Here is a 13,309-nt window from a genome sequence, read left to right on the forward strand (position 1 = left end):
CCATCTGGTCTAGGAATACCCAGGGAGACGCAGACAGCAGAAGTAGAATAGAATAGTAGAATAGAAAAAGAAACAGCTATATATAGCCTAACCATGCTGAATTACATGTATGTACCTGTATGATGCACTGACAGCCTGTGACTGTGAACCTGGCCGGACCCTGCCCTTCTGCCTGAGTTTGAGTATGATGCTGCCCAAATAAATGTTATTGTTTAGTGCCGTACGCTTTCGTGGTATTATATTGTGTGAATTATCATCTGTATGTTGTTTTTCTTTCACTCGACTAACCGCCGAGATAATACTTGAGACATGTACTTCCGTAAACATACATTTTTTATTTGATTTTTTTACAATATCGGACCGACAGTCCCACATATAGCGGCTATAATGTCTGAATAGAGAATCTACCACCACCTAAAGAATGCTTATTGTACTTTGTATTGTATTTTCGCTTGCTCATTTTCCTTGTGTCTCGCTGCCTACGTGTGACGTCAAAGTCATGTTGCTATTGGATACGGCTAACTATGTATATATTTGTAAATATAGGCCTATATATTAAAATTAAGGTTGACACAATGAAGGGCCACTTATTTTCTTTGTTTTATATTTTTTAAAATTATTTAAAAAATAAAAAATAAAAATAATGGATGCAATGTTAGGGGGCCCCCTAGTGGCTGGGGCCCCCCCGCGGTGCGTCGCTTGCGGGCCCGTCCGCTAGCTACACCACTGGGTGGTGGTAGGGGTGACTCACCTCTGATGTTGACCTTCCCAGGCGCCATGTCCACCTGGATGGAGGCCTCACCCACTAGCATGTCCACTCCTGGGCCTACGGGTCACATGATCACAATCATAACATAATCCGCATCACATGATCACAGCTATAACCTAACCCTAACGCACATCCCTTTATCACAACCATAACATAACCCTAACCCACATCACATGATCACCACAAAGCTGGTACCAATCCTAACCTAACCTGATACTGTTACATTCATCCTATGCATAAGGAACAGCTTTGCAGACCTAGGCGTAACAACAGGTTGTCTGTACTGTGGTGAAACTTTTTGTCTGTCCTGGGGTGAAACTGTTTGTCTGTTCTGTGGTGAAACAGGTTGTCTGTTCTGTGGTGAAACAGGTTGTCTGTTCTGTGGTGAAACAGGTTGTCTGTTCTGTGGTAACCTACCCCTGTCAGGCCGGACCTTCTCACTGGGGGTGATCCTGATGCCCATGCCGTTATGCACTGTGAAGGGAGCAGGAGAGGAGAGGAGAGGAGAGAGAGAGAACAGGTTTAGGCACAGTTAGTTACAGCATCATCTGACTCAGGGTGAGCAGCTGAGTGAGCAGCTGACTCACTAGCGCCCTCTTGTGCTATACTAGTGGAAGTGCCGTGCTAGTGCTGTTAATGAAAAAAAAGCCTATCAATCAAACTGTAGTGTGCATGCGTGTGAGTGCGTGTGTGTGAGTGTGTGTGTGCGTGTGTGTGTCTTTGTGTGTGTGTGAGTGTGAGTGCGTGTGCGTGCGTATCTGTGTGTGTGTGTGTGTGTGTGTGTGAGCGTGCCTTACCCTGTGCGTGCTGCGTGGACACGAAGGTCTTGATGAGCGTGTCGGTGCTCTGGGAGTAGAGGGAGAGGGCGTAGCGCAGAGACGACAGCTCAGGACTCTTGTCCACGTAGGTCTTCTTCAGCCCGTTGCCGCCCGCGTGGAAGTATTGCTGAGAGAGACAGAGAGGAGGGAATAGGAGTGAGATGGGGATGAGTGTGTGTGTGTGTGTGCGCGTACATGTGTGTGTGTGTGTGTGTGTGCGTGTGTGTACGTGTGTTTTAGTATGTGTGCGTGCGTGCGTGTGTGTGTGCGTGTCTTTTAGTATGTGTGTGTTTTAGTGTTTTAGTGTTTTAGTGTGTGTGTGTGTGTGTGTGTGTGTGTGTGTGAGTGTGAGTGTCTGTGTGTGAGTGTCTGTTTTAGTGTATGTGTGTGTGTGTGTGTGTGTGTGTGTGTGTGTGCCTGTGTGTGTGCCTGTGTGTGTGTGTGTGTGTGTGTGTGTGTGTGTGTATGTGTGTGTTTTAGTATGTGTGTGTGTGTGTGTTTTAGTATGTGTGTGTGTGTGTGTTTTAGTGTGTGTGTGTGTGAGTGTCTGTGTGTGTGTGTATCATGTGTGTGTGTTTTAGTGTGTGTGTGTGTGTGTGTTTTAGTGTGTGTGTGTGTGTGTGTGAGTGTGTGTGTGTATCATGTGTGTGTGTGTGTGTGTGTGTGTGTGTGTGTGTGTTTTAGTGTGTGTGGTAGTATCACCTTGATGCTCTCCAGCGCTACGTCCATGATGACACACTGTTTGGGCGTCAGGCTCTTGGTCTCTCCCCCTCCTCCCTATGGCAACCAGAATGACGGACAGGCGTTAGCCACGCCCCACCGTGGGTCACAACTCAGTCACAACTCAACCCAGCTTGTGGCATAGACAGGTTTGATTGATTGATTGAAAACTTTATTAGAAGATTTGCAGGAGTAGGTACATGAAAGTACATATTACATACACGGTCAACTAACAGGATAAAAACCCAAGAAAGCCACTGGCTTATTTCAATTGGGGTCCTTGATTCTCAATTCATCGTTAAAGGTACATTACATTACATTAGTGGCAATAGAATCGATGGCAAAAGTCCCAGAGTAAGTAAGTATCCATGATCCATACAGTATTGGGATTGTGTGGACTTACACATAACGATCCTATCTGTTAATTACAGATTGAATCAATGTTTTCCCTATGGGAGTAAACCGTTGATGGTCTGTCCTTGTACCATTTCAAACGTTTTGGCACGTTTCTTTTTTACAGACAAATGTTCCGTTTGCTAGGTTGTTTCAGCTGCTAGGCTGCTTCAACAGATTTCATATGTATACATTTATTTTTTTAGCAGTTTTCTGATAGTTCTGTGAGGCCCAGATCTGAGTGTATCTGACTGGATGTGTGAAAGAGAGGGTTAAGTGGCAGAGAGTTAGTGTATCTGAGAGGGAGAGTGACAGTTGGAGTTAGTGTATCTGAGAGGGAGAGAGGCAGTTGGAGTTGGTGTCAGAGAGAGTTGGTGTTTACCTTGAGATTAGACAGCCCCTTAGCAGCAGTGAGGAGCTGAGCGCCCTGTAGAAGATATACACAAGGTCAGTGATGTCATGATGAGTGATCATGGAGAAGAGAGAGAGAAGATGAGAGAGAGAGAGAGAGAGTGGGAGAGAGAGATGGAGATAGAGACAGAAAGGATAGAAAAGGGGAGAGAGAGAGGATAGAAAAAGGGAGGATAGATAGTCAGAAAGAGAGAGAGAGAGAGAATGTGTGAGGGAGAGAGAAATGGTGAAAGAGACAGAGAGGATAGAGAAAGGGAGAGAGAAAGGGAGAGAGACAGAGAGGATAGGGAGAGAGAAAGAGAGAAAGAGAGAGAGAAAAGCCTCTACCAAAGTCCACCACTAGAGGGTGCTGGTGCATTCCTGTGGACAGTAGCTGACTTACTAAGCTGTCGTTGCTCTGAGGTAAGACGATGGTCTTCTCCAGGCTGCTGAGGACCGTCTTCCACAGGTCCTTCAGGATCCTCTTCAGGACCGTCTTCTCACACGTGTCAGCAAAGATGCTCAGACTGAGGGAGTGTAGGGAGGAGAGAACACACACACACACAGACACAGACACACAGACACACACACACACACACACACACACACAGACACACACACACACACACACACACACACACACACACACACAGACACACACACACACAGACACACACACACACAGACACACACACACAAAGACACAGACAGAGACACACAGATCATTCATAGTTATCTGATAATTCACATCATAGATTATACAACAGTTTGTTCCGACCAAATAATTTGATTGGACAAGAGGCATTCCATGAGTGCTGATATACAGTATAACAGCACTGGGACTTTTAACTATATGTATCACTCCGCCGCACAGGTGTTCTACTAAATGACCGTTGATTAGACTACATGTTTGTGTTCAGGTTACTAGGCAACAGTCCATTTGAAGTTCAGTTGCGGAACTATTTATTTTTATTTTTATGATTAAATAAACAAACAAATCACAATCTGTTGTTGCTTATTACTGTTAACTAATACATCGCGCTGTAGAACTGTTGTATAAAATATCAGCACGGCAGTGATCGGCAGTGTGTGTGTGTGTGTGATCGGCAGTGTGTGGCAGTGATCGGCAGTGTGTGTGTGTGTCGGTGATCGGCCTGCGGCCTCGTACCTACGACCGAATCACAGCCGTGCTGATATTCAGTATAACACACTCCCTCTCGTGTGATATTGCTTAATAATTCATTCAAGTAAGACACAGGAAATACCACCAGTCTATAAACCCCCAAAAGACATTGATATGAAACTGTCGTCTTTGAGCCGAAATGGCCTCTGGGCAATAATAATCCTGGACAGTACGGTGTCGTGTCCTGTCTGTCTGCACCGACACAGTGGGCGGCCCACGAGGCGAACCCCCCACTCACTTTCCATCCAGGAACTCCATGAGGGGCCGCAGCATGTTGTCAGCGTCCGCCTCTGCACTGCTGCGGTTGGGAGGCCCTTTGATCTGGTACAGGATCTCTGCCATCTGCCGCATGCAGACCGTGATACGACTCTGGAAACTGGAGGAGGAGAGAGACAGTCAGAGAGAGACCAGGGAGGAGAGAGACTAGGGAGGAGAGAGACTAGGGAGGAGAGAGAGACTAGGGAGGAGAGAGACTAGGGAGGAGAGAGACGGGAGGAGAGAGACTAGGGAGGAGAGAGACTAGGGAGGAGAGAGACTAGGGAGGAGAGAGACAGTCAGAGAGAGACTAGGGAGGAGAGAGACAGTCAGAGAGAGACTAGGGAGGAGAGAGACAGTCAGAGAGAGACTAGGGAGGAGAGAGACTAGGGAGGAGAGAGACTAGGGAGGAGAGAGACTAGGGAGGAGAGAGACTAGGGAGGAGAGAGACTAGAGAGGAGAGAGACTAGGGAGGAGAGAGACTAGAGAGGAGAGAGACTAGGGAGGAGAGAGACAGTCAGAGAGAGACTAGGGAGGAGAGAGACAGTCAGAGAGAGATTAGGGAGGAGAGAGACTTGGGAGGAGAGAGACTAGGGGGGAGAGAGACTAGGGGGGAGAGAGACAGTCAGAGAGAGACTAGGGAGGAGAGAGACTAGGGAGGAGAGAGACACAGAGAGAGACTAGGGAGGAGAGAGACTAGGGAGGAGAGAGACTAGAGAGGAGAGAGACTGGGGAGGAGAGAGACAGTCAGAGAGAGACTAGGGAGGAGAGAGACTAGGGAGGAGAGAGACACAGAGAGAGACTAGGGAGGAGAGAGACTAGGGAGGAGAGAGACACAGAGAGAGACTAGGGAGGAGAGAGACACAGAGAGAGACTAGGGAGGAGAGAGACTAGGGAGGAGAGAGACTAGGGAGGAGAGAGACTAGGGGGGAGAGACTAGGGGGGAGAGAGACTAGGGAGGAGAGAGACAGTCAGAGAGAGACTAGGGAGGAGAGAGACTAGGGAGGAGAGAGACTAGGGGGGAGAGACTAGGGGGGAGAGAGACTAGGGAGGAGAGAGACAGTCAGAGAGAGACTAGGGAGGAGAGAGACTAGGGAGGAGAGAGACTAGGGAGGAGAGAGACTAAGGAGGAGAGAGACTAGGGAGGAGAGAGAGACTAGGGAGGAGAGAGACTAGGGAGGAGAGAGACTAGGGAGGAGAGAGACTAGGGAGGAGAGACACTAGGGAGGAGAGACACTAGGGAGGAGAGAGACTAGGGAGGAGAGAGACTAGGGAGGAGAGAGACTAGGGAGGAGAGAGACTAGGGGGGAGAGAGACTAGGGAGGAGAGAGACTAGGGGGGAGAGAGACTAGGGAGGAGAGAGACAGACAGAGAGAGACTAGGGAGGAGAGAGACAGACAGAGAGAGACTAGGGAGGAGAGAGACTAGGGAGGAGAGAGACAGACAGAGAGAGACTAGGGAGGAGAGAGACAGTCAGAGAGAGACTAGGGAGGAGAGAGACTAGGGAGGAGAGAGACAGACAGAGAGAGACTAGGGAGGAGAGAGACAGACAGAGAGAGACTAGGGAGGAGAGAGACTAGGGAGGAGAGAGACAGACAGAGAGAGACTAGGGAGGAGAGAGACAGTCAGAGAGAGACTAGTGAGGAGAGAGACTAGGGAGGAGAGAGACAGACAGAGAGAGACTAGGGAGGAGAGAGACTAGGGAGGAGGAGAGACACAGAGAGAGACTAGGGGGGAGAGAGACTAGGGAGGAGAGACACAGTCAGAGAGAGACTAGGGAGGAGAGAGACAGACAGAGAGAGACTAGGGAGGAGAGAGACTAGAGAGGAGGAGAGACACAGAGAGAGACTAGGGAGGAGAGAGACAGACAGAGAGAGACTAGAGAGGAGAGAGACTAGAGAGGAGAGAGACTAGGGAGGAGAGAGACTAGGGAGGAGAGAGACTAGGGAGGAGAGAGACTAGGGAGGAGAGAGACTAGGGAAGAGGAGAGAGACTAGGGAGGAGAGAGACTAGGGAAGAGGAGAGAGACTAGGGAGGAGAGAGACAGTCAGAGAGAGACTAGAGAGGAGAGGGACAGTCAGAGAGAGACTAGGGAGGAGAGAGACAGTCAGAGAGAGACTAGGGAGGAGGAGAGACACAGAGAGAGAGACGCACGGCTAGGGAGGGATACACAATGCTGTACGTACTGCACACACACACATACACACACACACACACACACACACCAGGGTTTCCGTTAGAAAAAATTGCCGCCGGACATCGTGTCCGGGAAGATTTCGATTTACCGGACAAACGTGATATATTCCGGTCATCATATTAAAATATTAAAAAAAAAATAAAAAATAAAAATAAAAAACTAATATAGCTGTTTGTCGCGGTGATTACTGTTGTGTAGCGGCCTATATATGCCATTTAATGTCTATTTCTCATCCGATACGATTAGATGCGAGCTATATAATATATAATAATATAACATGATTCGCATGCGCGCTATGCCATTATGTCCAGCGCTGAACGGGCGCCTCACTGGGAACTGAACAGACAGCATCGATCAATGAACAGACTCCACATTACGTTAACTGAAGTTTGTTAAATAGTTTGGGATTAATGTGAGTTTTCTATTTTCTCTTTCCAGTTTTACCCTTTTTTTTTATCAATAAAACAATGTCATTTCTATAACCAGGTCTCGCTGGTTGGGAAGGCATTTCGTTTAGCTGCCTGTCAAATCATACTTAATCGGACTCGGGAGTATGTCAATGAGGAGAACATAACTGTTTATTGAGAAACAATAGGCAGGCTGGGATACGTATATAAAGAAATACCACAATGTCTAGATGTATAACATTTTATTGAACAGTGCAAGCATGTAGGCTTCTGGCGTGACATCGTACCCCTAACGTTCTTAGGGCTTGTTTGAAAAGCTTAGACTGAAAGTTAGTGCCCTGGTCAGATTGTATAACAAGAGGAAGACCGAATGTGGAAAAAAACGTTGTTAAAGCTTTCACCACTGAGCTGGCTGATATGTTACGCAACGGAACAGCTTCGGGAAAACGAGTAGCAGCGCACATAATAGTGAGCAAATACTGACTTCCACTTTTAGTCCTAGGCAAAGGTCCAACACAATCAATTATTACACGTTCAAATGGCTCCCCTATAGCAGGAATGGGATGCAATGGTGCGGGTGGAATGGATTGATTAGGCTTACCCGCCATCTGACAAGTATGGCAACAGCGGCAGTGCTTGGCAACATCCGCCTTCAGTCCGGGCCAAAAGAAATGTTTCAATATCAGCTGATAAGTTTTAGTTATACCTAAATGTCCTGACCACTGGCTCTCATGTGCTACAGATAACACCTGTTGTCTATAACCCACAGGCACAACCACTTGTTTTACAGTATTCCACTCACAACCATTTGCATTAGGAGGAGACCATTTACGCATTAATATCCCATCGTTAAGGAAATAAACTACGTTGCCCCCTATTTCAGATTCCTCACTAGCTGCATGTAAAAAACATTTGTTTAATGACTGATCAGCTACTTGAGCGACACGCAATCGCTCGCCGGTTACAGGCAGAGATAGGCTGTCAGCGGATGGTATGGTAGGACTCGGGGAGGATGGTAACTCTACCACTTTCTCCCTGGGAGAAGCTGAAACAATCGGGTTCTCATCCCTTTCAGAAAAGGCTTGCATAATCACACTATCACAGAGAGAAACATCGCTATCCTCCTCTCTGCCTCGACTCGATTGTGCACGAGTTATAGCGCACACCGGAAACAACCGCTGTTTCGCATAGGCAGCCTACACATTAGGAGTCATCATCATGCCGGTGTCAAATCATATCATAATAAAATAAATACATAGCCTATATATTCGTCTTTTTTAAAATAGAAGGAATCAGAATGTGAACTTTAGCGAATTGTATTCAAATTGTGCTTAGAGGGAATTATTTTCACCGGACATTTATGTCCGACGAGTTTTCAATTTGTCGGACTTCAAAAAAAAATACCGGACAAAGTCCGGGAATTACCGGTTAACGGAAACCCTGACACACACTGTTGCTGGTCACACACACAGTGCTGCTGCTGGTCACACATACACTGCTCATGCACACACACACACACACACACACATACTCAAACACTGCTGCTGCTGGTCACAACACTGTCCATACAGGGATGGATGGACGCACACACACACACATACACACGTGCACACACACGTGCCCCCCCACACACACACACACACATGCTCACACACACACACATACACACGTGCACACACACGTGCCCCCACACACACACACACACGTGCTCACACACACACACGTGCCCATACACACACACACAGTCCAATCAGCTGCATAATCTATGTGGGTACCAGTGTGCGGGGCGCCCAGGTGTTAGAGGTTGTTGCTGATTGGCTCACCTCTTGCCGAACATGGCGCTCAGGTTGTCCAGGACGGTGTTCAGTTTCATCTGCAGGTCGTTCAGGATGTCAGCCGCCTCCGGGTCCATCTACACACACACACACACACACACACACACACACACACACACACACACACGTATACACACACACACACACACACACACGTATACACACACACACACACACGTATATATACACACACACACACACGTATACACACACGTAGAAAGAGAATAGAAAATAGAAAATAGTTCAAGGCTCGTTGCTGGTAAACTTTGTCTTCCCTTCATCATTAAGGCTCTAGTCACGCTCTCTCTGACACGCGTGGTCGCCCACCTGGAAACACACACAACCTCACACACAACCTCATGACAGCGACTGTGGAACAAGTGACTTACTTTCATGAGTGAGTGACTCTGTTAAATAAGGGGAGGCATGTCAAACGTCTGAAGCGCAGAACATCTTCATACACCAGAAACAGCGTGTGTGTGGGGGGGGGGAGGGGGGGGGGGAGGGAGGGAGCAGAGAGTAGTCGGTACTTAAAGTGTTTGGCGGTCTTTGATGACACACATCAGGAATCATGTTCCATTGGTAGCAGAGGGAGCTGTGGTTCTTGCGCACACGCACACACGCACGCTAACACACACACAGACACAGACACTCTAATCTGATGTATTTTACTCATTATACCGTCAGTACGAATGACTACCGGCGAAAAGAGAGAAAGAGAGCTCAAGAGTATACACACACACACACACACACACACACACACACACACACACACACGCCTGCATACAGGGTTCTGTTTACTGCCTTATTTGTGTGCCATTACAGGCGTCTGACAGTGATAATAAGTTCTCAGACAGCGTGACCTCGTCTGTACAGCAGCAGCCTACCTTCTTGGCGCTGGCGGCGGCTTCGGTCTGTCCACAAGGACAGCAGGAACACAACAGGAAACAGGAAACACAAATGAGACGAGAAATAAACAAAATAAAAAATGTTTTAAAAGTGAAGTGACCTAAGGTTAACAAAACAGGGAGGTTTTGAATAAGGATAAGACGGCGTAAAGTTATAAACGCAATGTCTCTCGGTGAACGGGTTTGAGACGTGAGCGTGAGGGTGAATACTGAGCGTTTCTGAGGTGTTTTTCGGTAACTTTGGTTACGCGGGTGCGTGGGTGCGTGGGTGGGGGTCTGTCCTTGTCTTGGTACAGCTGCTTAGTTTCTGCTTTTCAACAAAGGGCATTTGGGTTTGGGTATATAAATATAACTTGCTGTCACAATAATGTGTTGCGTCTGCCTATGTTCAGTAATTAGGATAGGCTGACAGCAGAGGTAAGAGGGTGAGTGTGTGTGTGTGTGTGTGTGTGTGTGTGTGTCTTATTGAGGCTGAGCAACTTTTATTAATTAATGTTTGGTTTATGTATGCGCTCTAATGCAGTTTATAAATGTGACCTCCAAACCCTGCCCTAGGCGTTCCCTATAGAGTATCATGGAGTGTGTGTGTGTGTGTGCGTGTGTGTGTGTGCGTGTGTGAGGGGGTTATAAAACAAACCTTGTTAACTTCCTCCTTTGACTAGTGAGTGCGAGAGAGAAAAAGAGGACACACAAAACCAACCACATCAAACTCACACTCAAGACACACTTCAACTGCTCCTCCAAGTATAAAGAACTGACATAGTCACCTTCACAATCTACGCTGTTATACGTTTTTTACATAAAACATCTTTATGCTGCTTTATCTGGTAATATCGGGGCCAATCTATGAACCGTGACCATTAAATTGCTTCCACGGAGCTGATAAATCGCTCACAGAAGTGGCATTGACATCTTTAATTTTCATCTATTGACTCTTCGTCAGATCTTGACAGCTTCTACAGAAGCACATACAGCAGCAGTCAGAAGTCATTCGATTAAACGACGTTTTGTTTAAGGAGACAAAAGCAGCAGTCAGGAAAGGCTTCCTCCACTCCTGGCTCAGATGAGAGGTCTCAGTGAGTGGGAACAGAGCCCTGAACTGGATTCTGGGAAATGGCTGAATCATTGGCCAATCACTCAGCGGTAATAGGATGGTGGCAGACCTACTGGAGTACTAATGACAAACTCTTGATTCTATCATATACACACACACACAGACACACACACACACACACACACACACACACACACACACACACACACACACTCAGTTGCTCACGCACGCTCGCAAAGCTGGTAGCTCAGACTTATGACGGAGCCTCTGTGATGGCATCAGATCTTAAATGGGGTGCTGCTAGCCAAGATGAAAGAAAAGGTACCTGAAGCCAGGTTTACCCGTTGTCATGCACACAAACTGAACCTGGTGCTCTCGCATTCAGCAAAATGTGTAAATCGTTTTTTAAAAACAGTTGAGGGACTTGCAACATTTTTCAATAAGTCAACCAAGCGCAGCCCTCTACTGGACAATGTTGTTAAGTGACATTTACCTATGGTAAATGGTAAATGGACTGTACTTATATAGCGGCCTTATTCCAAAGCGCTTTACAATGGCCTCTCATTCACCCATTCACACACACATTCACACACCAATGGCGGCCAAGCTACCGTGCAAGGTGCCGGCCCCGCTCATTGGGAGCAATTTGGGGCTTCAGCGTCTTGCCCGTGGACACCTCGACATGTGGGCCAGCCGGGGTTCGAACCGCCGGTCTGCCGACTGTACGATCATTAGACGCCGGCTCTGCCTCCTGAGCACAGCCGCCCCCCCACCCAGGGCAGCACCCACAAGATGGAGCTCAAATTCTAGGCTAGTGCAGATGATCGGCTTGTGATCTGTACACCAATCTGATCTGTGTGCTGTGTGCCAGATTATGAGACTGATTATTATGAGACTGACTATTATATTATTATTATTATGACAATGTCACCCTGGTGATGGCCGCCGGATAGATAACGATCTCTGGCTGTCGAAAGCATCAACCTGCTTCTTCATAATGGCGTACGAGGGCATTTTCAATGGAACCGATAGAATAAAGTAATGGACGTTGGATTCTACTGTGCGTGCCAAAACGGGACACAATGGAGACATAATGGGAGTTGCGGAACGCCAGAGAAAAAAAGAGTTTGGTCGTTTCTATGATCGATTCCAGCAGAAATGGCACATTTGGCCCTGACAGACAATGGCCGAAAGTAAACCCTTCAGAGTAAGCCGATCAGAGATGAGAGGATTTTAAAAAATAAATCATAATAATAATAACATTCTGGATAATATCAGTGTTCAAATAGAAAGCTAGGTTTGATCTTTTCGGTGAGATAGCGTTCCTTTGTTTGGTCGATTTGCACAAAACTTTTTGAAAATGTCACAACATTTCGATGAAAATAATGCGAGCTACTTTGACTTTGTTAGACTAAAAGGCTGATCTTATCGGATTTGTTATAGTTCACTCTCGAGTGGTGAGAAACGAATGCAAATCACCCAGACAGCTCCTCAGCTTTTTTGGCCCAGAATGATGCGATGCAGACTGTTCCTGAGGCCACAAAGTCAGTCCAGCTGGTGCTCTCGATACCAGCTACAACAGCCTCCGTTGAAAGGTCGTTCTCTGCTTTGAGACGACTCGAAACATACCAGTCGGAATCGCCGACTGACCGAGAGCGATTTTCAGCCCTGGCAATCATCTCTGATTGACAAGCGAGAGAGAGAGAGAGTTTTCAAACTAAAATAAAATAAAAGAGGACTTCTACGACAAAGTCACTTTGTCCAGAAAGATAGGCGAAGGGACTTCATTTACAAGTAAATGGAAGACCATGCAATATATATTTTAATTTGTGTTGAATGAGTACGAATACTGGTGTAGTCTCTTTTCTCTGTTTGGTGATCAAAAATGAGGTAAAAACTCCTGGCCAAAGTTAAGAGTATTTATTCAAAAAAGACAAGATCGGGTCCTCAGATTACAGGATCAGGTTTACACACAAACAGTCACGACGTGGTCAGAGGAAGACAGAAGCAGCCCGAGATCTCTGTGTTCCCTGGTTTTATAGCGGTCTCTCAGCCAATCACATCACAGTATGTTCTTGGCCAATCGTGATCCTTCCTTCTAGGCCTCTGATTGGCCTATACCCTTGGGGGCGTGCATGTTCGTGTGTGTGTGTCCGCGCATGTGCGACAATTGATTCTCAAATCTCCCCGCGATCATCTGTAATAATATGTATGTATATATATATATATATACATGTAATATGTGTAAAAATATACGTTAATATATGTGTGTTATATGTGTAAGATATACGTTATATAAGAAGGCTATTAATATGTGTAAAAATATACGACACTGGAAACTGCATTTGCCTCTAAAACGTGAATCGAATAAATAACCAAT

The 13,309-nt window shown here is 46.6% G+C and overlaps 1 protein-coding gene across 1 annotated transcript in view; it reads right to left on the minus strand.

Annotated features, from left to right (window-relative positions):
• The window catches only part of LOC308159236 (protein unc-13 homolog B-like), a gene marked incomplete at both ends in the record, with an annotated part of 57,259 nt that overhangs the window by 1,977 nt on the left and 41,973 nt on the right, over positions 1-13,309 (minus strand). The window contains 9 exons of the mRNA XM_080532980.1: positions 752-826; positions 1,187-1,243; positions 1,567-1,714; positions 2,290-2,361; positions 3,083-3,127; positions 3,494-3,617; positions 4,512-4,649; positions 8,956-9,044; positions 9,855-9,881. Coding sequence (XP_080389106.1) covers positions 752-826; positions 1,187-1,243; positions 1,567-1,714; positions 2,290-2,361; positions 3,083-3,127; positions 3,494-3,617; positions 4,512-4,649; positions 8,956-9,044; positions 9,855-9,881 — 775 coding nt within the window. The remainder of the gene's footprint in view (positions 1-751; positions 827-1,186; positions 1,244-1,566; positions 1,715-2,289; positions 2,362-3,082; positions 3,128-3,493; positions 3,618-4,511; positions 4,650-8,955; positions 9,045-9,854; positions 9,882-13,309) is intronic.

The sequence above is a fragment of the Nansenia antarctica genome (genome assembly GCF_963989245.1).
Source record: "Nansenia antarctica genome assembly, chromosome: 5".
Classification (NCBI taxonomy): domain Eukaryota; kingdom Metazoa; phylum Chordata; class Actinopteri; order Argentiniformes; family Microstomatidae; genus Nansenia; species Nansenia antarctica.